General features: G+C 55.7%; 3 protein-coding genes across 7 annotated transcripts in view; 2 read left to right on the top strand and 1 right to left on the bottom strand.

Moving 5' to 3' along the window:
- Positions 1-124: 124 nt before the first annotated feature.
- On the bottom strand, positions 125-23,488 carry PCSK7 (proprotein convertase subtilisin/kexin type 7). The gene is made up of 17 exons (XM_058663865.1): positions 23,362-23,488; positions 21,634-21,753; positions 20,766-21,245; positions 18,500-18,634; positions 17,750-17,915; positions 16,594-16,684; positions 16,010-16,064; positions 15,354-15,492; positions 14,298-14,398; positions 11,526-11,693; positions 11,010-11,117; positions 10,650-10,752; positions 3,291-3,447; positions 2,745-2,839; positions 1,863-1,956; positions 1,537-1,654; positions 125-1,317 (listed from the first exon to the last, which is right to left on the bottom strand). The coding sequence occupies exons 3-17, from the start codon at positions 21,231-21,233 to the stop codon at positions 949-951; spliced, it is 2,367 nt and encodes a 788-aa protein (XP_058519848.1). The 5' UTR covers positions 21,234-21,245; positions 21,634-21,753; positions 23,362-23,488; the 3' UTR covers positions 125-948.
- LOC131480008 (basic proline-rich protein-like) lies at positions 22,467-24,240 on the top strand. The gene is made up of 3 exons (XM_058662312.1): positions 22,467-22,493; positions 23,195-23,946; positions 24,159-24,240. The coding sequence occupies exons 1-3, from the start codon at positions 22,467-22,469 to the stop codon at positions 24,238-24,240; spliced, it is 861 nt and encodes a 286-aa protein (XP_058518295.1).
- Positions 23,523-24,525, top strand: part of RNF214 (ring finger protein 214) — a 39,052-nt gene continuing 38,049 nt past the window's right edge. For all 5 annotated transcript variants that reach the window (XR_009245352.1, XM_058663864.1, XM_058663863.1 and 2 more), the window contains exon 1: positions 23,523-23,946. The gene's annotated coding sequence lies outside the window, so the exon portion shown is untranslated. The remainder of the gene's footprint in view (positions 23,947-24,525) is intronic.

Here is a 24,525-nt window from a genome sequence, read left to right as displayed (position 1 = left end):
CCTCCCTGGGGAGCAGGCTACACACCAGGAGAGAGGGACTGGGGACTGAGGGCAAGAGGAACAGCCTGGCCATGTCCGTGAGCTCTTGGGGGTGCAGGAGTCAAAAGAGACAGGGAAGTGGGGGCAGGATGGTTTGGAAGATTTTTATTTTGGAAAAGCTGCGCAGAAAAAAAAAAAAAAAGGCCAACAAAATGTTGCTGTGAAAAGAGTAAGCTCAAACTTCAGCATTTAAAAGGAAAATTCCAATCAGCCCATTAGCTGGTTCTAGGGGAGGAGGCCCAGCCTGGGAGGCAGGCAGCTGGCCTCCGGAGAGGGCTGTGTCCCTGAGCGGTTGCAAAGGAAGACAGGGTGGTCTCGGCCCTTGAGTGGCACCTGCTCCGCCTCCTTCCTGACTTCCCTAAGGGGGCAGCTTGGCCCCAGGAAGCTGAACCCCACCCCTGCTGGGCCCTCGTACAGATCCTTCCCCTGGGGTGACAGGGCAGGGCCATGTTCCAGGCTGCCTTCTGCACAAGAGCAGAGAGAAAGGGGATGGAGGCAGCTGCTTTCAGGACAGGCACAGCCGTCTTCCCTTGCACCCCCTTCTTAAGTGACCCCGAGATGCCTCTGTGAGAAGCTCTCCTGGACACGGACAGGTACCTTCTCCATTCATGCTCACCCAAGAGACTGAAGGCTGGAGCCTTTCCCAATGGGACACCAATGGCCTTGTCCAAGACCTTCTCACCAGGAGCTCCTGTTGAATTGGAGGGAGACCTGTGGCTGTCATCAGAGTGTTCTCTGGCATCAATCCCCTCCCCCTGGAGCCTGGAGAAGGCCTACACTCCCTGAGCACAGCTGGAGGACACTGTGGAGGCCCTTCTCCCAGAGTTCCCATAGTCGGCCGGGAACAGCTTTCCTAGTTCCTTCCATCTGGAGAAGGGAGGCCTGTCTCACACGGGGCCAAGCTCCGGGTCAGCAAATCTGCTCCTGCTGGTCCTGTAGCAGCTCTGGGGGGCACTGTTGAGGAGGGCAGTCCAGAGCACCCTTGCTGTTCAGTGCTAGGTGCCAGGCCCCTTCTTCTAGGTGCTCTGGGCCCAGGAGGCAAGGGCTGGCAGCAGGGTCTGTGCTCTCCACCTCCCCACCATGGAGATCCTTGCGGTTGCAGAGTGGCACTGACTCCAGCTCTGTGCCCTCCTCCCTGGCTTTCCGGTTCCGGCGGGGCCAGCGGCAGGCCCCGTTCCTGCAGGCTGAGCTGGAAGCCACACTCCTCTGGCTCAGGTACACCTCCAGCATGTAGTACACGGTCCAGAAGACAGTGAAGCAGCCCACCAGCACCAGGGTCTGGGTCACAGCAAGGGATGTGTCAGGGTCTGGTGTCTGAGACCCGCAGCCACTGAGTTCCCATCCCAGGGCATGCCCTGCTCACTCCCCCATTCAAGCACTGCTCTCCAAGAGTGGGCTCGTACAGTAGGAATAGCAGTATTCCGCTCCCGTTAGGACCGCAGGGACCAGGTACCCAGCACGGTGCGTCCCTATGTGTGGCTTGTTGTTGCCACGTACCTTGAGTGTGTTCGGAGTGATGGTGTACCCGTCCTCCTCAGGGATGCTGAGCCCCGGGGGGCAGGGCAGGGTGAAGCTGTCATGCAGGTACTTTCCACTCATGGCATTCTGCAGCAGCCTGTGCGGAAGGCAAGGGACCAAGATGCCCTCCTGAAAGCCCTTCCCTTGACCCCTGGCACCACACTCCCGCCCCACAGTAACAAGGACAGGGCAACAGCACGGCTTCTGGCCCACGGCTCTGTCTACTGCTGGCCTGAGCCCAGAGCTACAAGTGCAGCGGGATGCTCTGGCCCCTCTTCCCCTCGGACACACGCGGCCTCACCCACCTCTGTCGGTCCCTGATGTCTACTGGACTCCACACAGAGCCATATAGGGTCAGCCGCCACTGCCGGAGGACGCCGACCTGCAGTGACTCATCTCCTGGGGCAGCAAGCAGGGCAGTGTGTGAGCCATGCCCTCCGTGGGCCGTGCCACCCGGCAGAGCCCAGCCACACTCCCTGCCCTCAAAGGGACTCAGAGCCCAGTCTGCCGCAGCCCTTGTCTGTGTTCCCCTCACCCCAGATTGTGCAGAATGCCTTGTGGGGTCCCGCGGGAACAGGAAGGGGAGGTAGAGAGCTTGTACTCTGCAACAGAAATGTCTCAGATTTTTGGGGGGTTTCAGCTACAATTCTGCTTGGGGAGAAAAACATGTCTTTTCTACTGAATTAAAGACAGGTTTGAGAAGCACTGGTCTCATGAATACCTAACTGGCCTGGAAGCTGGGAGTTTGGGCTCCACTTCCAGAATCTTCTCTGGGATTGCAGGGTCAGTGTTTACTGAGACTGCAGCGCCCCTGGCAAGTCACTCCAGACCTCTGGACTTCAGTTGTTCAAAAAGAATGGGGAAGATTAGTCCTGCCCTTACCTGCCTACCGGGCCTGGCCGAAGGATGGTTATATGTGAAAGGACTTGAAATGTGGCTCAACAAGGAATTTTTGTTGCTATCCTGAGGAAGAATGGATCAGTCACTTCTCCAAAGAATACGAGAGGTGGTATAAATGAACAGTCTTAGATATCAATGCCCACAGTCTCAAGGGGGCATACTTCTTGGCAACTGCCCTCCTGGTCCAGTGGCAACCCTGTGTATTCCACGTGGGAGACTCTGAGATGCAGACGGGGCTGGGGCCGGTCAGGGGAGGCAGGGCCCTGGGGGGACAGCAGGGAGCTCACCCACATCCCTGACGACCAGTCTATAGACTCCCTTCGCTCTCTCCCCCCAGCATCGCACGGTAGAGAAGGTCCAGTCATTGAAGCCGCTGGGATCCCTGTGGGGAAAATCAGGCAGAGAAAGTGGAGGGGGTTGAGTCCTTCTGGAAATAGTATTTCTTTGCTCTGATAGACATGCAAGTGAGCTGTGGTGATCCAGGGAGGGTGCTACAAGGATCTTCAAGTGCTATCCCTTGCTCCTGGGACCTCAGGGCATGAGGGGCTCGTGTCAGTGTGGTATAGGGAGCCCCATGGATTTAGTCCATCCTTGGTTTCTCAGCACTTACTAGCTCTGCATTTGTAAAAAGGAGGTGACAGAGTTGGAAGTCCATACAGAGGTGAGAGAAAACAGGTAAAGTGTACCCTTGCACAGTCCATGCACTTGAGTGAAAGTGCGAGACGGCTGCCAAAGACAGCCAGGGCCATGGTGGCTTAGGACAGGGCCAGTAACCACTCACAGTAGCCCTGGTCAGGAGGAGGTCTCAGAAGGCCATGGGCAGTTGTACGTACGAGTCCATGCTGCGTGGGGCACCGATGAGCGACATCATGCCACTGGGGCAAAAAAGCTTCAGTTCCAAGTTGCCACGGCGCGGGTGAGTGATGGAGACAGTTACAGCCACGTGCTCCAGTGTCTTCAGCCCCGACATCTCCAGGTCGGTCCTGCTGACTGTGGGAAGTCAGGCTAGGCAGCTGGGAAACCAGCCCATAAAAACTTACGCCCACACTTCACCCCAACATATACAAAGGCACACGCTGTCTGAAGCAGCTGACTAAACATCTAGTGGGATCTAAGTGGGCCCCAGTGTTTGCTAGCGAATGGAATGCAGTTGCCGCTTTCAAGCCTGGAGTTGAGTAGGGAACACAGTGTAGCATGGAGCCAAGACCTCAGAACCTAACAGAGTGACTTTAATCTCTCACTTACTCCAATAGTTATTTACCGAGAGCCTGCCACACCTCCAATACTGTCCTGGGAGCTGGGAAGAGAAATACAAGCTGGGCATCGCCCCTGCCTTCTACTGACAGGTGGAAGATGATGTGATGCAAGGAATACAATTGACAAGGGAAGAGACCTGAGTCAGTCGGGTGTAGGCACAGTGAGCCACATGCTGATGGAAACGAACATGGAGGGTTGGCAGAGGGTATTCTAGAAGGAGACAGCATGTACAAAGACAGGTGAGACAAGTCACAAGGAAAACAATCCAAAATTAATAATAATAATAAAAATACCACGTAAAAAAAGTGGATTGAAATGGATAAATGTTAAGGAAATTATGCTGAGTGAAGAAAACTCAGTGTCAGAGGGCTCCATGCTGCACGCTCTACAAACTAGTGTAGGGTGCTGATGGGCAGCACACTGGTGGCTGCCAGGGGTCAGGGCTGAGGGCAGGCATGTGTGACCACCAAGGGCTAACACAGGAGTCCTATGGTGGGCGGCTCAGCAAGACTGTGCTTGGGAGAAGCCTGCACAGAACTGTGAACACCCCCTCCCCACACCCACGCACTGCTGGCACATAGGACTGGTGAGCTTAGAACAAGCCCTATGCACTGTTCCAATGCCAGTCTGCTGGATAGTGTACTGCAGTTCCTAAGACGGTAATGCTGCAAGTGAGGTGCCTGGCACTCCCCCGACCTTTTCTCTGCAATGTCCAGTGAAGTCACAATTGTTTATATTAAAAAAAAAAAAAAAAAAAAAAGGCCCGGTGGTGTGGCCTAGCGGCTAAAAAGTCCTCGCCTTGAATTCCCCGGGATCCCATATGGGGGCCAGTTCTAATCTCAGAAGCTCCATTTCCCATCCAGCTCCCTGTTTGTGGCCTAGGAAAGCAGTCAAGGACCGCCCAATGCTTTGGGACCCTGAACCCGCGTGGGAGACCCGAAAGAGGTTCCTGGTTCCCGGCTTCAGATTGGCGCAGCACCGGCTGTTGTGGTCACTTGGGGAGTGAATTACTGGACGGAAGACTTTCCTCTCTGCTTCTCCTCCTCTCTATATATCTGACTTTGTAATAAAAAAAAAATAAATCTTAAAAAAAAAAAAAAAAAAAAGGAAGAATGGCCAGGCACAAAAGCCTAATGGCTAAATTCCTTGTGCCAGGATCGCATATGGGCATGGGTTCTAATCCCAGCAGTCCCGCTTCCTATCCAGCTTCCTGTCTGTGGCCTGGGAAAACAGTTGAGGATGACCCAAAGCCTTGGGACCCAGCACCCACATGGGAGACCTGGAAGAGTCTCCTGGCTTCTGATTGGCTCAGCTCCAGACATTGTGGTCACATGGGGAGTGAACCATCGGACGGAAGATCTTCCTCTCTGTATATCTACCTTTCCAATAAAAATAAATAAATCTTTTTAAAAAAATATGGCTGTGGGAAGACAGAAGGGGAGCTGAAGGGACAGAAGGTCGGTTCTTCCCCTATATATGGATGAGGAGCGCTGAAGCAGGAGAGGCTCTCCATGACACCACCTTCTGTCCTTCCTGGCCACTCGTGGTCACCTTCCCCTTATTCACGGAAGTATGCCACTGCCCATTCTCCACTGCAATAGCAGTGTACATGTGGCCTACCTGCCCAATGTTCTCACAACACACTGGACTTCAAACACCTCACTCCATCCCGCACCAGCCACCCACATCCTGGACCTGGTCCTTGGCTGGGCCTGCTTTACTTTTGAGTGTCACTTCCATTGTGGGTCGTCTTATTATACAGGCAATGCAAATTAGATCAGAAAAGTAGATTAACCAAAGTAAAGCCAAGAAAATACACAACTGGGCCTGTCTCTGATCCTGGCTGCTCTACTTCCCATCCAGCTCCCTGCTTGTGGCCTGGGAAAGCAGTCGAGGACGGCCCAAAGCCTTAGGACCTGGCACCAGTGTGGGAGACCTGGAAGAGGCTTCAGGTTCCTGGCTTTGGATCAGCTCAGCTCCAGCCGTTGTGGCCACTTGGGGAGTGAATCAGCGGATGGAAGATCTTTCTCTTTGTATCGCCTTCTTTCTGTATATCTGCCTTTCTGATTAAAAAAAAAAAAAAAAAAAAACCAAAATCTTGAAGAAAAAAAAAAAAGAGAGAGAGAAAATTAAAGACCCAACTATTCCTGATAACACGTTGAAAAAAAAAATACCTATGAAGATCTCTGATTGGATGAGGGTTCTTCAAAAGGTCCCTGGAGAAAAGGACCTTAAAAGGTGAGCTGTTCATTTGTGGGACAAGGAGACAGGTGCTCGACGTGGCAGTGACGTCACGCCATGTTGGAATGCCTAGCTTCAAGTTCTGGTAGTGTTGTCCAGTCCAGCTTCTGGCTGCTGGGTAACCTGGGAGCCCGAGGGGATGGCTCAAGTACTTAGGTCCCCACTTCCCACATGGGACTGAGTTCTAGGCTCCTGGCATCGGCCTGGCGCAGCTCTATTACTGGTACTTTGGGGGAGTAGACCACCGAATTAGGATATCTCCATTTATCTCTTTGCCTTTCAGGTAGATACATTTTAAAATTTATTTTAGTGCAAAAAATTTTGAAATCCAGCTATATAAGAAACCTTCAATAAACTCCTGGAAAATTGCATTAAGCAAAAATTGTGAGGATTGCAAAAAGTTTTTGCACCACAGGGTGAGCACTATGGTGTGGTGCACTAAGCTGTAGCCTATCGTGCTGGCATCCGACAGGTGCCGGGTGTGAGTCCTGGCTGCTTCATTTTTTTTTTAAAGATTTACTTATTTTTACTGCAAAGGCAGACATAGAGAGGAACATTATTTTCAACCAGTAAAACCATACCCAGGTAGAATGAGGATGCTTCCTCATGCTCCCATTTGTCTAGAAGATGTGGAGTTTTTAGTGATAGGTAAACCAAAATTAAAGGTAGGGGTGAGGACTGAAAGGTGGTAGAAAGGATGTAGCATTGTGACTGCAAGGGCTCAAACATTTGGACCAGCACTAAGGACCTGGGAGGGCAGAAGAAGCTAGTCCAAGTGCTTGAGCCCCTGTAGCTGCAGAGAAGACCCGAAGCAACTTGTGGCTTTGGTGTAACCCAACTCTGGCTGTTAGGGAGTGAACCAGAAGATGGGAGCTGGATGGGAAGTAGAGCAGCCAGGACATGGACTGACACCCATATGGGATTCCAGAACTTGCAAGGGAAGAATTAACCAAAAGCCATTACTCTGGGCCATACAGTGGGTCTCTTTAATCTCTAACACTCCTTCCCACCCAAGATGTCACGGCTGCATTGTACTTAATCTGTGGATGTCCTGGCAATCTCTGTCTTCTCCCTGAAGCAGCATCAGAGTAAGTGTGCACGCAGAGGAAGCATTTGTGGCAAGACGGGAGCTGAAGCCATCAACACAGTGACACTGCTGAGGAGGAAAAAAGCAATGAAAACGAGTGTGTTGGGCAGACAAGTCAGAAGAGGACTTTGGGAAAAGGAGGTCCCAGCAGCTGGAGAAGCGGGCTGCGGGAAGTGTCAGAATGACAACAATGAGGAACTCAGGCGCCAGCACAATGGCTTTATCAGCCAATCCTCCCCTTTAAGCGCTGATATCGACATCCCACATGGGCATCAGTACATGTCCCAGCTGCTCCACTTCCCATCCAGCTTCCTGTTTGTGGCCTGGGAAAGCAGTAGAGGATGGTCCAATGCCTTGGGACCTATACCACCCTGGGAGACTTGGAAGAAACTCCGGGTTCCTGGCTTCAGATTGGCTCAGCTCTGGCTGTTGTGGCCACTTGAGGAGTGGACACACTCTCCAAAAATTCTGGATGCAGGAATTTTTCTCTCTGTAAATCTAACTTTCCAACAAAAAATAAATTTGGGAAAGCAGTAGAAGATTAACCACGGCTTTGCTACACTGCATCCACATGGGAGACCCAGAAGAAGTTTTTAGCTTCAGATCAGCTTAGCTCCAGCCATTGTGGCCATTTAGAAAGTGAACCAGGGTCTGGTGCAATAGATAGCATAGCGGCTAAAGTCCTCGCCTTGAACACACCGGAATTCCACATGGGCACCGGTTCTAATCCTGGCAGCTCCGCTTCCCATTCAGCTCCTTGTCTGTGGCCTGGGAAAGCAGTTGAGGGTGGCCCAAAGTCTTGGAACACTGCACCCACGTGGGAGACCTGGAAGAGGCTCCTGGCTCTGCATTGGCTCAGCTCTGGCCACTGCGGCCACTTGGGAAGTGAACCATCAGATGGAAGCTCTTCCTCTCTGTCTCTTCTCTCTGTATATCTGCCTTTCCAATAAAAATAAAATAAAACTTAAAAAAAAAAAGTGAACCAGTAGATGGAAGAGCTTTCTCTCTGTCTTCTACTCTCTAAATCTGCCTTTCCAATAAAAAATAAATACATACTAACCCCACCCCCCAAAAAAACCCACTAAAACAAAAAGAATGGTGAATTCAGCCAGCCCTGGAACGATGAGGAAAGGGGTGCAGTGACTAATGAGGGCAGCCTGCCCAGGTAACAGGGAGCTATTGCCTTAGCTCATGCATTTGGCAGCACTGCTGGTTGAAGGCTGGCAGAGACTTTCATTTACAGGCAGAAGGCAGACTCAGTCGGGAGAAATTGCAGAGAGGTGAAGAAATAGGCCTCCCACTGCAGGCAGAGGGTGAATGAGTACACTCCAAGTGCAAATAAGGATGGGTAGGCAGGTGCAAGTGGGCGCTCAGGAATCTCTGAACACACACACACACACACACTCTCTCCCTTATGACCAAAGCACTCCTCCCCAGCCCCGCCCTCCCTCCCTCCCACCTCCTGGCAGAGGCTCCAGATCCACGGACACTGAAAGGCACACACCTGTTTCCCTAAGCCTCCTGTGGCAGGGGAAAAACTCAGGCCTGTCTCCTTCCTTAGGTGTGTGTGTTTACACTAATTACAGCTAAGGTTAAAGTTTAGTTGCTTGGTCACATTAGCCACATTTTAAATATCTCGTGGAGGGGAGGACAGTGTGGTGCAATAAGCTAAGGCACTGCTCATCAAAGTTTCTCAAGAAGAAAAACAAAAATCCTCTAAGGAGGCAGAGGCAGGGAGCGCTCTGGGAAGCTTGGCAGAGCTGGGTCGAGTCCTCGAGGCTCTGCTTCCCATCCCGCTTCCAGCTCAGGTGCATCCTGAAGGCAGCGGATGCTGGCTCAAGGCCTTGGGTCCCTCTTAGCCAAGGGGGAGACCTGGCTGGATTGTGGGATCCAGGCCTAGCTTTGGGTGTTGGCAGGCATTTGGAGAGTGAACCAGCACAGGGAAAATCTTGCCTTCTTTCTCCACCTCAATCACTTTGCCATTTATATAAATATTGGCAAACAGTGTCTGGTAGACTTAAATGCTGGCCACCCAAGTGGCACTGCCCTGGAGTCCTTGAGGAATTTCAGTTCCTCTTCTCTCATGGTGACGCTCAGCTTCCCCACCTTCTAGAAAGCTCACGTCCAGCCTCTAGACACTAGGCCACCAGATCCTGCTGGACTAAGACTGCAGCGTGGCTGGAGGGGACGAGGCTTCTGGCCCATCCATTGCTTCAGAATGGGCTGACTGCCCTCCATCGCAAGGGGGCCCAGAAGCTTCCACCTCAGTCCTGCCTGCCTATGGGGAAAGGGGTCCTTAAGAGGGGAGAGGCCATCTTGTCTGGCCCCTGAAACGAGGAGCGGTCCTGCTTGCTGCTCTCCAGCAAGACGAAGGACTCCATGAGCTCAACTTGCAGGCTCTTTCCCTCTCTTCGTCAGCTTGCTTCCTTACCTAGCACCCCCATGTTATCCTCTGCCCAGGACAGCCTGTCCTTCTTTGTCTCACTGCTAGTGACACATAGCAGGTGCCAGGGGCCTTGATAGCTAAGGAGTTTCACCAGACATCCTGGGGCAACCTCATCCCCACCCTGGCCCCTTGTCCCGGCCCCAGCCTGCCATACTGTGAAGCAGAGGAGGATAAAGAGGACCTAAATCCTCAGGCTGCGTGGACGGGCATGTGACCTCCACGACACCTAAGCAAGCACAAAGCCAGGGGTTCCCGGGGGGACTGCATTCCTGGGGCTCTAAGTGACCTCCTCCGCCTGGGCTGCTGCTTCATGCCCTTTGCAAGACAGCAATTCCTTTTAGGGAAACACAGAGCCTGGGCCCATAGGTTTCCTGCCACGTGGCAGGAACCCAGGCCAGGGCTGGGTGCCCTTTCTCAGGAGACCTTCCTGGGAATCCTTGTCTCTGTTTAAGGCTTCTCCAGCCATAGCCCAGGGAGACCAGGGTTCTGGTTTTGGACACCACGCATGGCACGCTTCAGCTTCAGAAGTAGTGGAGAGCTCTGCTCATCAAAGTTTCTCAAGAGGAAAAAAAAAAAATCTCCTAAGGAGGCAGAGGTAGGGAGCGCTCTGGGAAGCTTGCAGAGGCCCTCTTGGCACAGGCTGGCAGCCTCCTCTTCCCTGGAAGGAGCTCCCAGCTCGCCAGTCAGAAGATACACTTCTCATCCGTGCCATTGATCCTAGCAGCCCATGGAGTGGGGGGGGATGACCAAGCATTCCTCTACCCTCCACTACACAAGGCCGAGAACCTAATGGGGGACTTGCTTTACTTCCCAAGGACTGCTGGCCAGCCCTGAGCACAGGGGGCAGGAGAGTGTTTCAGCCACTGCACGGCTCCTTGGGCCCTGCCCGATTCCTCCCGCCAATGTCTTGCTAGCCAGCTGGTCGCTCAGCAACTCCTTCTGCTACCAGTAACTCGGGAGAAAGGTCTTGTTTAGCAGCCCGGGGCCAGCCAACTCAGAAGCAGCAACATGTCCTAAAATGGTCAAAGCAAACTGCACAGGTTTGGCCAGAGCTCAGCTCCTCCAGGAAGGGGTGGAAGGCGGCAGGGAGGGTGAGTTTAACTTTCCCTCACTCCACCCGGAGCCGGACAGCGGATTAACCCCTACGTACTGACGACTTACCATTCCAGCGGACCTCCAGGGCGCGGGGCGACTGCGGGATGGCCTTGTTCTCTTTGATTACAGGGCTGACGTAGGAAGCTAAGTAAGGGACAGAGGTCCAGACCTGCGAGGGACACACACTCATGCATGGCCTCCTTCTGTCTCCTGTCCTTATCACAACCTCTCCCTCCCCAGGCTCCTCAGCCCAGCTCACTCTGCCCCTAGTCTGGAAGGTTCTCTGACAGCGCTGAGCTTGCTTTGCCAGTTCTCAGTTGATGGGGTTGAATGACACAAACGCACATGCATGAAGCAGTGCTCCAGGCCTGTGGCCCCTTCCCTCGGTCCCACCACACAGGGTACCCTGCCTGCCATCCCGGTCACCTTTGCCGCATTCACAAGTCTCCAGGCATTGAGCAGGCCAAAACCATGTTGGTGGCTATGGCTGAAGCCCGCCTCGTTGGTGATCCAGTCTGCATGCCGATCTTCGTACTGGGACAATAGAGGCCCCTGTGAGTCCCAGGCCTTGCCAGTGCAAACCCCAGCACCTCACGCTCCTTTTCCCAATCACCCTGGTCAGCTGAGCCAGCTCATTCCCCCAGTGAGGCTACCAGGAAAGGATTCCCCAAGGAAAGCTAGGACAAAAGTTCAAAGTCCCATGATGTCACCACCCCGGTGGCTTGCCTCTAGAGGGGGGTGCTAGGAGGCATTGGCTAGCGGCTGCCTGGCGCTCTCTGTGAGCAAAGGGCACCAGCAGCGTGGGGACTGGTTTCTTTGTGGGATCCTTGCTCTTTACACAAGTAGTGCTGAAAAGGACCAGACACTTGGCATTTGGGACCTTGACCGTCTGTCTCCCCCTTTTCCTCACATGGATTCTGGGGTCTACTGCTGCTGTCCTACCTGGGTAGCCGTGAAGACGATGATGTGCTGGACATCTCGCCACGTGAGGCAGGGCCGCACCTGCAGCATTAAGGCGATCATGCCAGCCGCCAGGGGCGCTGCAGCCGAGGTCCCTGTGTGGCCCTCAGTGCAGCCAGTGCCCTTCTGAAGGTCCCAGTCAGTGGTCACCTGGGGAGTGGACAGTGGTTAGAGACGGAATTCTAGGGTGTCATGGAGAGGGGGGAAGGGGGAGGTTAGTGCAGGCTAGAACAAGGCCCTGATTAGGCTTTCCTCTTTTCGAGCTGAACCTTAGACCAGAGATGGCGATGGTGCCAGCAGGGACAAAGGACAAAGGAGACCTTCGCCACTCTGGCCTCCTTAAGAAGACCTCTGAAAGAGAGGGGCATGGACAGTAAAATTCAAGTCACTTCCGAGGGGCAATAGGACGAGAGTGGCGGGAGGCCTCTGGCACAGACTCACGCTTCCCCATTCTTGCTGCTCTCATGCCCGGCCTCTCCACCCAGTTCTCCAACTCCCGCAACCAAGCCAGACGCAGGAAGGAGCCAGGGCAGCTCCCGGGCCCCAGCTGGAGCTGGAACAACAGTGACGGCACCAAGCAAGGAAATACAACTTGGCAGCTCAGTGACAGGGGCAAACTTGAGGAGCATGTTCCCAGGGAGAGGGCTGTGTCCTTGCACACCCCCCACGTCCACAGACTGCAGGCCTGGTCCTCCAGCCTTCGACAGGGCCAGCTGCTCCACTGCTCTGGGCTGAGCCTCTCAGCTTGGTTTGCATGGGCCCCCTTGTCTACTTGTGCTTCTGAACTGAAGGCATGGGACTGGTGGGAGGACAAGATGACGTGCATACAGGGTTCTGTTCATTCCTCGACAGCCACGGAGCCTCCCAAAGGCACTCTCTGTGGTGGCACCCAGACCCCTTGGCACACAGTGCCACTGCTAACAGCAAAGAATTTATTTCTTCCAAATTTCACTTTTGAGTCAGACTCCGGGATGCCAGGTTCTGCCAAGAGCTGCCCTGTCTCCATTATACTTATTACTTCCCTCCCAGCTGTTCCAGCAGGGCCTGGAGATGTAATCTCCTCCACTGCACTCCCACAAGGAAAGGGAAAAGCACTTTTCAAGTTACAGTGTTCATGATGGGGCCAGCCTGTGCTGGGCCAGAGAGTAGATCGCCACTTCCTATGAAGGACACGTGATCGCCCATGGTGGCAGGAACCCTAGAAAATCCCATGGGAGGTCCCCCAGGCAGCCATGTGCTGGAGAGCTCCCAGCCCCTGCCCTTGGGAGGACAGCTCTGCCCACTGCTCCAGTCATTGAACAGAAACTGGCAGCAGGAGGGTTCTGGGGCCAGAATAGTCCCAGGATGGGAACTTGGCAAAGCAAACTCTTTTCATTCCTGGATACATTAGACTTCGGACGGAAGGTGGGAAGGTGGGACTGGGGTTGAGGATCCTAAGCTGACTTGGGAGGAGGGAAGCCAGGTGCCACGGATCAAGAGTGGCGATGCTGGGCCCCGCAGCGTGGCCTAGCAGCTAAAGTCCTCGCCTTGAACGCCCCGGGATCCCATATGGGCATCGGTTCTAATCCCGACAGCTCCACTTCCCATCCAGCTCCCTGCTTGTGGCCTGGGAAAGCAGTCGAGGACGGCCCAATGCATTGGGACACTGCACCTGTGTGGGAGACCCGGAAGAGGTTCCTGGTTCCCGGCTTCGGATTGGCGCAGCACCGGCTATTGCGGCTCACTTGGGGAGTGAATCATCAGATGGAAGATCTTCCTCTCTGTCTCTCCTCTCTGTATATTTGACTTTGTAATAAAATAAATAAATCTTAAAAAAAAAAAAAAAAGAGTGGCAATGTTGCTGTGGTACCTGTTTAGGCCTCTGCCCACACAGGGGAGTTGGGTTGTTGGAGCTCTGCCGGGGCCGAGGGTCAACAAAGCGTGGGTCCCTGCCCGTCCTCCTGAAGCCGACAGGCCTGGGGTGCTCAAACCCCAGCCTGCCGAGCAGTCTCTCTTGCCTTTTCACTGTGCTCTGGAGCCTTTTTTTTTTGGAGTGAGGCGGGCATGGAGTAGGGGTCAACTGGCAAAGGGCCCCTGGAATATTGTGTTGACCAGAAGTAATTTATTGACATAACAAGATTCCATGTTTTGGAAAATGAACTTGACCCGGCATGAAGACAAAGCAGCCAGATTCCCAGTGGTCTCAGGGAGCCCTCCCAACTCAGCCACTGGAGAAATCTGACACCAGCTGGCTGGGACCCAGCTCTTGCCTGGAATCAGCCTTGCCCCACAGCAGCTCTCAGAGACCTGGGTTAAACCTGAGGGGAGAGAGTGAAGCCTGGCCAGGGGCAAGGCAGTGAGTTCTAGAGGCTGCAGATGGGTCCTGCCCCGCTCCAGGCTCCTTACTGTGGCTCCAATGATAGCTGAGCAGAAAAGGCGCTCTCAATGGACAGGGCACATTTCTCTAGCTCCTGGCTAAGGGCTGTCCTGCCCACCCAGTAGGAACAGCCACTCGCTTCCCTGCTGAGGATGCACAGGGCCAGAACACAGCGTATTTACATAAGGACTGAAGAGCAGAGGAATGAGTTTTCTAAGCCCACAGATTAGCCAAAATCCAAATCCTACCAAAGGAAGACATTTCAAAGATGCTGTTGAAGCAGTGCAATACTCAGCGTGTCATCAAAAATGGTAAGAGGCAGATCTGACAGCACAGGGGAGCAGCAACAGAAGCACATGCCTGGGGGGGTGTGACGGGGCAGAGGCGGCAGGACTTACGATGCTGCGGAGCATCTTGTCTCCTCCGCTGAAGGTGACCGCCAGCATGGAGGCACACTCCTCCGCGTAGAAGGGCATCCGGCCCTCCTCGTCCACGGCACCTGTGCACAGAGGAGGGGAGGGGTTGGTCCTGAGGAGGGCCTGTGTGATTCAAGGGTCCAGCTTGCCCAAGCAGCTCCTCAGCCCAGGCAGCCTCGAGCGGCAGAAGGTGCTCTGTGCCCAAAGCAGTAGGCTGCTTGTACATCTGGGGGCTTCTTGCCTCTCAGCCTCTTCGTTCACTCACGAAGGATCCCCTGTAAGCCCCATGTTGTACTAGGCACTGGGCCATGTGCAGATGGCCACAGGAGGAACCAGATGGGCCTAGGGTCAGGTAAGAAGCACAACCGGGCCTGGTGCCGTGGTACAGCAAGTAAAGATGCCACTTTCAGCGCTGGGATTCCATATGAGCATTGGTTTGAGTTCTGGCTGCTCCTGACTCAGCTCTCTGCTGTGCACTGGAAGGCAGAGGACGGCTCAAGCCCTTGGGCCTCTGCACCCATGTAGGAGACCTGTAAGAAGCTCCTGGACTCCAGCTTCAGATTATTAGCTAGGATCCAGCTGTTGTGGCCATTTGAGGAATGAATCAGCAGATGAAAGATCTCTAATCCTCTCTTTCTTTGTAAATCTGCTTTTCAAATAAATAAATAAACCTTTTTTAAAAAGTATAATCATGTTAAGCAGTATGGAGTCACTTGGCTAAGTCACATGCTAAGGCTGGGGGCACAAGGGGACTTGATTTAGGCCATGGGACTCATGGGAGGCTACAAGCAGGAGGGGATGGAAGAGAGTGGTCAGAGCTGTGGCGTAACTGGTTGCAGGGGTGATGGAGGCAGATCAGTGGGACCCCTGAGAGCTGGGCTCTCCGAGTCACTGAGCTCTGAGCTTTCTGAGCTCCCTGAGATCAAAGACATGATGAGGGTCACGTGTGCAGCTCCGTGGAAGCACGTGGGTGTACACAGCCCTCCTCTCACGGAGCACCGTACGCCCTCCAGCAGCCCCAGTGCCCCCGGGCCCTACCTATGGTGACCGTGTAGATGGAGTTGGCGTAGCCGTCGTAGTTGCAGTTGTCGTTGTGCTGGCCCCCGTTTCCACTGGCCACCACGAAGATGCTCCCGAAGCCCCGGCGGCCAGCCATCACCCCGTGTTGCAAGGCAGCCTGGGGAGTGAGAGGGTCAGGCCGTGAGCCAAGCATTCCTGGAGAGGTCTCTGTGCCCAGGCCCGTCATGCCCTCCTCCCCTCCTGGAAAGAGGACAAGAAGCCAGTGGAAGGGCTCTGGGCACCTGAGGAGAGTTACACACAGAGCCAGGTGGAGAGGGGGCTGTTGGCCCAACAGCTGCATGCATTCTGTTAACCAGATGAGTGGGAATGGGAGCCAAGCACGGGCTCCAAGGGAACCGGCCCCAAAGCATGGCCACTCCTCTAAGGCCAGTATAGGGCTCGCACTGCGGTATAAGGCTGCCACCCGAGATGCCAGCATCTCATCTGGATGCTGGCAGGGGTCCCGGCTACTCTGCTTTTGATCCAGCAAACAAATAAATAAACCTGCTCCTGGGTCCCAGATCAGATATATTCTTCTCCAAGGAGGGGGCAGTAGGGCCAGAAGGGGCAGGCAAGTGAGGCAGGATGGACTGAGGGAGCACAGACCCCTACAGCTTCCCCATGCGGTTGTGTACCTTCCCAAGCTGGTGCGGGCCGTCTACCGTCTTCCCGTCATCGTCGGGGCCCCAGCTGTGAAGAAATGCCTGGAGGTAAGAGCCAGGACCAGGGCCTCCCAGTCTAGGCTGGCCTGCCCTTGGGGCTCCTCCTGCTCTCCAGCTCAGGACCCAATAATGCACAAAGCATTCATAGGTCCAACCCCTGATGAAGAGGTGTTTGACTTGGGTTAAATTCTTGGTTCCCAGGATGAGGAGCTCTCTATTTCTGCAAACGGAAGCGCTTCTTGGGGGTAACAGCATGGGTTTAGGTGGTACTGCTGGGGGACAGGACCGGGGGGGTATCCATGCATGGCTGCACCTGTGCTGCAGGGACAGCTGTCAGGGTGCTGGGGACTGGCGCTGGACACTCGGCTCCCCTGTGACTGAGAGCAAAGCTCACCCCCTCGCAAACAACAACCTGCTTACTGGGGTGACAGCGACTTTAGCCTGAGAACCCAGCGGCTGGGAGCAATGAGAGCAATGGATCAACTGAACCCAACCAGGAGACCCCTGCCAGGTCAGGAATCGGCCCTTCTCAGCACTCCCACCTGGCCCCCTCTCACCTGCAGCTGTAGATGTCATTGATCTGGTAGTGCTTGTTGAACGCCACCGCCTCCATGCTGTCAGTGAGGGGTCCGTCCAGCACCCGGATACCTAGGTGGGAGACGTCACACCAGCTCCTCACTGACGCTGGTCCATGAGCAGCCATCAACAGTGCGACAACAATGGGTGTGGGCTGGTGTGTGCCCTACATGGGAGACTGAATCTCCCCTCTCGGCTCTCGGGCACTTCTTGAATTTTTATGCCCATGAAGATGCAGTAATGTTTTGTAACGTCACAGTGGAACTTGGGCTTTACTGAGCATGAGGTCTAGTGGAGTCATGGAGCTGGCCTTCCCGCTTCCACTCTTAATGACATCTAAAACATCTAGCCCAGTACCCAACACCCAGAGGTGCTCAGTCAATGGAACCATTACCATGCCAACTCTCACAAAGGTTTAACTTCACCCTCTGAAACAGGCTGACCACATCCTGCTGACTCTAGGGCTAGAAGTGCTTTCAGAAGGGTCTGACTCCAGATTTCTGGGGCCTTCTGGAGTCTCATTTTCAGAGGAATACTGCCCTCTGCTGGAGAATGAGATATACAGTCAGCCTGTAGGTTCCCAACCATTATTAGGAATCACGGAGAGGGTGACCCCATATTCCCTTCCTTCGCTTATGCCGTAGAGAAAAAGGGCCATGAGGCAAAGGACAAATCCATCTCTGGAGGCAGAGTGGAGGTGGGGGAGGGGTGGGCAGGTAAGGTTACTCAGCTCTGATAAAGAACAGAAGGCAACCACATCAGCAGGACGGAGAGCATGGCGAGCCTCCAGAGACCATGGGGTCACGGAGGAAGACCATTCGAGAAGGCACCCTTTAAAGGAGGACAATGCAAGGACAGCAGGGGACTGGAGGGCCAAGCACAGGCAGCCGTGATGACAAGGCCTTAGGTCACTGATGGGGCAGAGCCATGCTCAGAAGGAGGGGGCGGTGAGCAGGGGCCCTTCCAGTGTATGGCAACAGCAGCTCCATGTTCAGCTGCTTTTTGGGGTAGGCTCCGGAGCTAAAATTCATGGTGGAAATGCCCCCGCACTGATTGGCCTGTGACAGCCGGTATAAGCTGCACTTGGCTCCAAGCTGTGTGTGCCAAGGGTGGCATGCGAAAGGAAGTGCCAGTCACCTGCGATACGGCTCCCGAAGGCCACGCCCACTGCACAGAAGCTGTTGTTGGGCACGGCAGCTATCTCTCCCGCACAGCGTGTGCCATGGTGGTTCCCATTCTCCACGTCCGGGTGGGGCATGGGGTCAGGGTCGTTGGAGTTGAGGTCATAGCTCCCCTCTGGGCTCTGAAATATTCCAGGGGGTGGGGGAGATGATATGAGGTCACTCACTGGTCCTATGGGGTTAGGTCTTGGAGCTCAGGGGAGGATAGGAACTGGCAGTCTGGGAATGCCAAGCAGTGGCAGTTAGCCCATTTCTCCGCAAACCACATGGGCCACAAGAGGGGATGACTTAACGCTGGGATGAAAAGGAGAAATGAAACAGCAACCTGCTCTCTTGACTGTTGCAGCAATGGGCCAAGAAGGGAGCGCCCACAACTTTGGGAATCCTGCATGGAAGTGAATTAGGGCTACCTAAACGCACACCTTCAGAGAGAAGGCAGGCACTCAGAAGCGATTTGCAGGGCCACTCCTTCCTCTCCAGGAAGCAGCAAGAGGAAGCAGGAAGTACCTCTTCGGATTGCTCATCAGTGGGGCGACTGGAGCCACCAGCCATGCCTTAACTACTTGTCTGCAGTGTTGGCTTGGGGAAGGAAAGAAGAAAGCCCGCCCATCTCCCAGCCCCGGGTTTGCAAAGGGATGGGCTGAGGCTGCAGCAGGAAGCAGGCTGTGGGCTGTGGGCGGGAGGGCAGAGGTTCCCGGGCACTTACGTAATTGGGTGCAATGTCCTGGACAGTGTGCTCCACTCCGTCATCCACCACCACTACTGTGACCCCTCGGCCTGTGACGTTGCGCTCCCACACACCTGTCACGTTGATGTCTCTGCCGGGGCTCTGTCGGTTGTTCTGCGCAAGAGCCGACAAGGTGGGAGGCTAGTGACACACAGCACGGCCCAGGGAGAGGTCAAGCTACAGGCAGCAGCCCCTTTGCCCGCTTTGGGCTCCCCCAAAGCGGTTGACAGAGGCTCTAGCCCAAGTGGGCCGGGTGGAGACCGAGCCAGACGGGTACAAGAGAATTTCGTCACAGCTCAGGTCTCCAGGGAAGTTTGGCATGGCCCCTGAGAGGCTCAGGGTAAAAGGGTGGCTAGGGTTAAGTGTTGGTAACTGTGCCAGTGATGTCAGTACTTACTGCTAATCAGGTCGAGTTTGCCATGTGTCTAGGGCTTCACCTGTAGCAGCTCCCAGACCCCAGGTGTGACTCCCTGAGGCAGGGATACGCCAGCCCCTTTCACAGGTCGGGGAACTGAGACAGGTTTCATAGAAACAGCATGGGATTGCCATAGGATATTTATAGCCTTCTAATACACCCTTCTAGTGTAATAAAAAATGATAGCTATACCATATTCCTTAGTAAATAATGGCAAGGCAAAAAAAACAAAAAACAAAACAAAAAAACTACACCAGGGTATAGTTAGGGGGCCCAGCGCGCCAGGATCCCATATGGGCACTGGTTCTAATCCTGGTGGCCCTGCTTCCCATCCAGCTCCCTGCTTGTGGCCTGGGAAAGCAGTTGAGGACAGCCTAAAGCCTTGGGACCCTGCACCAGTATGGGAGACCCGGAAGAGGCTCCTGGTTCCTGGCTTCGGATTGGTGCAGCTCCGGCCACTGTGGCCATTTGGAGAGTGAATCAATAGACGGAAGATCTTCCTCTCTGTCTCCCCTCCTCTCTGTATATCTGACTTTCCAATAAACACAACAAAACCTGTTTAGGGCCCAGCACTATAGTAGAGCAGGTTAAGGCATAACCTGCAATGCCAGTGTCCCATATCAGAGCACCTGTTTGAATCCTGGCTGCTCTGCTTCTGATCCAACCTCTTGCTAATTTACCTGGGAAAGCAGCAGAAGATGGACCCCATGTCCAGCAACCCTGAGGGAGCTCCAAGCTCCTGGCCTTGGCCTGGTCCAGCCCTGACCACTGTGGCCATTTGGGGTAGTGAACCAGCAGACGGAAAATCTCTGCTTCTCCCTCTCTCTGCTACTCTGCCTTTCAAATAAATAAATCTTAAAAAAAAGAAAAAGAAAAGAAAGTATGTCTAGGAGATGGTGTGGTGACATAGCAGGTTAAGCTGCTGCTTCAGACACTGGACTCCATATCAGAGTGCCAGCTGGAGTCCCACATGCTCTGCTTCCCATCTCACTTCTTCAAAGATGGCCCAAGTCCTTGGACCCTGCCACCCGTGAGGGAGACCTGGATGGGTTTCTGGCTCCTGGGTCAGCCTGGACCAGTCCCAGCTGCTGCATCCGTGTGGGAAATAAATCAGGGGGAGAAAGACATCTTTCCCTGTCTCTCCCTCTCTTTGCCATTCTGCCAGATATACAGAGAAGAGGAGAGACAGAGAGGAAGATCTTCCATCTGATGATTCACTCCCCAAGTGACTGCAACGGCCGGTGCTGCACCGTTCCGAAGCTGGGAACCAGGAACCTCTTCCAAGTCTCCCACGTGGGTGTAGGGTCCCAAAGCTTTGGGCCGTCCTCGACTGCTTTCCCAGGCCACAAGCAGGGAGCTGGATGGGAAGTGGAGCTGCTGGGATTAGAACCGGCGCCCATATGGGATCCCGAGGCTTTCAAGGCGAGGACTTTAGCCGCTAGGCCATGCCGCCGGGCCCCATTCTGCCTTTTAAATGATTAAAATCAATCTTGATTTCTTAAAAAATAAAAAAACGAGTAAGTCCATCATGACATAAAAACCACACACAGCTTTTTCATGACATGCTTTCTCCACACCCGTTGGAGGCGTTCAGTACAGACATGATTTGCCCTCAAAGAATTTCCGTGCTGAGTTGATCTATGACTGTGGAGCGCATGGACACGAGGCAGGGTATGGACCGAGGGCACACTATCAGCCCAGTCTGCAGGTGCCAATGATGGGGACAACTGAACAGTGATATGGTTAGAATTCCCCTACCCACTCCCCCGAAAAAAGGGGCTCAGAAGGAACTGTTCCCTTTGCAACCGGCCACGGCAGGGTGGGACTTACCAGGTGCCACTGCTGTGGGTACTTGGGGTCGTTGAAGTAGATGCTGCGCTTGGTGCGTCTGAGTAGCCTCTGCTCAGAGTGCCAGTGCACATCCGCGTGGCCGGCCAGCACGGCCTCGGCCTGCCGCCGGGCAGCCTCCACCTCCATGGCTGGCTTGCGCCCAGCAGGCTGCACAAACAGGTAGTGCCCGCGGAGCTCGCCGATACGCCCCGTGTTCACCAGCCCTGCTGCCTGCGCCAGGGCATCAGCCCGCCGTTCCATAGTCTTCTCCTCCTGCTCACCTTCCCGGCTGTGCAGATGCACGGCCCAGCTGAGCCCCCCTGGCCACTGGGCCTCAGGCCCACCTGCCTCTGCCAGGCCCAGGAGCCAGGGAAGCAGTAAGCAGAGCCCAGCTAACTGCAGCCAGAGGCAGGTGGGCAAGCCCAGGGGGGCATCGATGTGTGGCACTTCCTGCCTCCCCTTCGGCATCAGAGCAGCAGGCTGTAGGCAGAGAGAGAGGGATGGGGAAGACATCAAAGGGCTGAGTGGCAGGGTTCTGAGAGGGACACGCTGAGCCAGCGTGCTCCCCTCTCACCGGTCACCTCCACTCTGTCCTTTTTAAATTATGCAGCATTTGATCCTTTTTGTTTCATTTTGGTAGGGCCGCACCTCCCAGGGAGTGCAGGCCAGTGGGTACTGTCCCTGTGTCCAGGACACCAGGCAAACAACAGCTGGCTGCGCCTCCATGCTCAGAGAATGTCACTCCCCAGACACAATGATCTTTAGGAGAGAACCTTCCCTCACGAAGAGGGGTCCCCCTCTCCGTCTAGTGGCCCTCAGGGCTAACTTCTCACAGTGGCTGGAAACAGGGGGAGCGGCTCCTCCCTACCTGGATTCAGTGTGAGGTTGAGCTCCTGGGCTGATGGACCCTGGCACTGTCATTTTGTGCAGACGGAGACAGGGCATCGTTGGCCAGCTGAGCAGTGCTGACTCAGCGCAGGCTACAGATCTGTGGGCCCAAAGAATGGAAGAAAACAGTGTCCTACCAAACTCAGCACCATCGGCCATGAACTTCAGGACCAAAGACATTGGCCACCAACGACCAAGCATCATTTGCCAGTCATGGACAGGTCCAGGAGGGCAGAGCCAGCACCAAACCCAAAAACTCTCCTTTTTGTCCTATTACGTGTAACCCCTTTCTGTTCTTCTCCAGTTGACCTAGCAGGGGACTGACTGACTGTTGCCCACACCCTTCCTGGAATTCCATGGTCACCTAATGCCCCAACTGTGCATCTCCAAAGGAAGCTCGAAATGTGAAAGTGGGCAGGACAGGCCCGGAGCTGTAGCCTAGTGACTTAAGTCCTCGCCTTGCACGCACCGGGATCCTATATGGGCACGGGTTCTAATCCCAGCAGCCCTGTTTCCCATCCAGCTCCCTGCTTGTGGCCTGGGAAAGCAGTCAAGGACAACCCAAAGCCTTGGAACCCTGCACCTCATGGGAGACCTGGAAGAGCTCCTGGCTCCTGGCTTTGGATTGGTGCAGCACCGACTGTTGCGGTCACTTGGGGAGTGAATCATTGGAATCATCAGATGAAAGATATTTCTCTCTGTCTCTCCTCTTCTCTCTATATATCTGACTTTCCAATAAAAAAAAAATCAATCTTCAAAAAAGAGTGGGCAAGAGTGGGCAAAAGTGGGGGGTGGGGGAAGGCAGAGGCTGCAATGGAGCTGATCATGTGTAAGGAGAAAGTGGGTGCACAGGAGACAGGCAGGACTGGGAGGCGGCCCTAAGATGTTACCCCTAGAATCAGCTCATCATTGGCTGGTGAGGCTGGGGGCTCCAAGGCTCTAAACCCCAGCTGCCTGGGTTGGAAAGAACCAGGGAACTTGTCCTGCAAGCTCAATGATTGGTAGGGCTCCTGCAGGAGTCCCTGTTGGGGACAGGCTGGGGGGGCATCCTGGGCAGGGCTTAGTTCTCACACACCCCCAAATGTTTGCAACTCAAGGCAGCCTACACAAACAGGCATTTTATCTGCGTCTTTCCACACCACCTGTCTTTTCCCTCCAGAACCCTCCATTCCTCTTGTCCTCTTAGGTTACCGTCCATAGCCGCCGCCCCCCTTAAATTTTCCCCTCGCTGGGCAGAAGTAGCCCCACCAGTCCCAAGCGGTTCAGGTGCCTCCTCTCCTCTGTCTGCAGACACCACTACATAAAACACCTCTACAGCCAGGGCGACAGCACCCCAAGACACGGTGCCACCCCTTCTTCCGCGACATCGTCCGGCCTGCCTGCCTGGGACCCGGCCGGCTTCCAGGAAAAACTCGCAATTCCTTCTGGAAGCCGTCCTCGGCCTCCCAGGGCCGTAGGGTTCTGTCTGCAGCTCCGAGTCGCCAAGGAAGCAGGAGGCGCAGGCGGGTGGCCCTGAGTTCAAGCTCCAGCCCTCCTCGCAGCGATACCTGACTCCGAGGGAGCCCGTGCAGCGTGCGCCCTCCTCGGGACCCCTCCCCAGCGATCGGACCGTCCAAACCCTCACAGCCGGGGCAGCTCCCTCAGCCTCGGCCGCCCGCTCCCCGCCACCGGGCCAACCACGACTCTGCCCGGCCCGTTCCCCACTCACCCTGCCCGGCCGCCGCCGCCGCCTCCCCGCGGAAACTCGCGGCTTCCCGGGGGCCGCCGAGCCAGTGACAGCCGCATCACTTCCGCCCGCGCCGCGGCCAATCGGCGGCCGGTCCCCGCCCGAGCCCTCAGGCTCCCGGGCGCGCAGGGCGGCCTGGCCGGGGGAGACGGGGCGGCCCCCGGGCCGCTTCTCCCGGCGCCTCGCACACCCCGCCCCTCCGCAGGCGGGCTGCTCTGTCCACGGCGCCCGCGGTAGAGGGCATGTCGGTCCCGACCTTCCCCAAGCACCTCGCGGCCATTCTCGCCCGGAGGCCACTGCGCCCGACCCTCCCCGTCAGCCGGGCCGCCCCGGGAGAGCCGCGCCCCTCAGCCGGGCCGCGGTCCTCCGCCGCAGCCGCGAGCCGCCAGAGGGCGCCGTCGGGGGCGGCAGGACGCCGCCGCCGCCGCCGCCTCGCCTCCTCCCGGGGTCCCGGGCCGCGCCCCCTCCGCTCGCGCCGCCGGAAGTGGGAGGTGCGGCGCGCGCGGGCCGGCGCCGGACCCCTCCCCCCGTGCTCGGCCGCCCCCTCCCCCCGCCCCGGCCGCTCAGGTGCGTCCCGTCCCTGCCCCCCACTCTGCCCTAGCACCCACCGGGGGGCGCGGGAGGAGCAGGAGGTGGTGGGGGGCCTGGGCCCGGGGTGGGGGGCGTGGAGGGTGCTGCGAGCCCCGCGTCGGGGGTCCTGGCCTAGCAGAGGGGTGCGCGCTCGCGGCGGGCCCCCCATTGTCCGCTGTCCGTCCCGCCGAGGACTCCCGTGGATGCAGCGGACCCCTCGGCTCCAACCCGCCGGCCGAGCTCCCTCCTGCACCCCCCAGCCCCGGTGTGACCATGAACCTGCGGGTCTGAGCCTTGGCCGGAGCTCGCTCCAGCAACCCGATCCTGCTCGCTGTTGGGAAGCAGTCATGGCGATTGGGGGAGGAGGGGATCCGTGTTTTGTTTTGTTTTGTTTTGTTGTGGCAAACACCTTGTGGAGTGCGGGCAAGAGAGACCCAGCGGGTGTGTGGACTGTGCAGTGTTGACACTGCGCCGTCGCCATGGCTGCCCTGGGCACTCCGCAGTGTTTGGGGGGGGGTACACTGTGATGCAGCCAGATTGCAAGTGAGCGAGCTTCCCCTTTCTGCCTCCCAAGGG

Source organism: Ochotona princeps, chromosome 4 (genome assembly GCF_030435755.1).
Source record: "Ochotona princeps isolate mOchPri1 chromosome 4, mOchPri1.hap1, whole genome shotgun sequence".
In the NCBI taxonomy this organism is placed as follows: domain Eukaryota; kingdom Metazoa; phylum Chordata; class Mammalia; order Lagomorpha; family Ochotonidae; genus Ochotona; species Ochotona princeps.
This window is presented reverse-complemented; position numbering and strand designations above follow the sequence as displayed.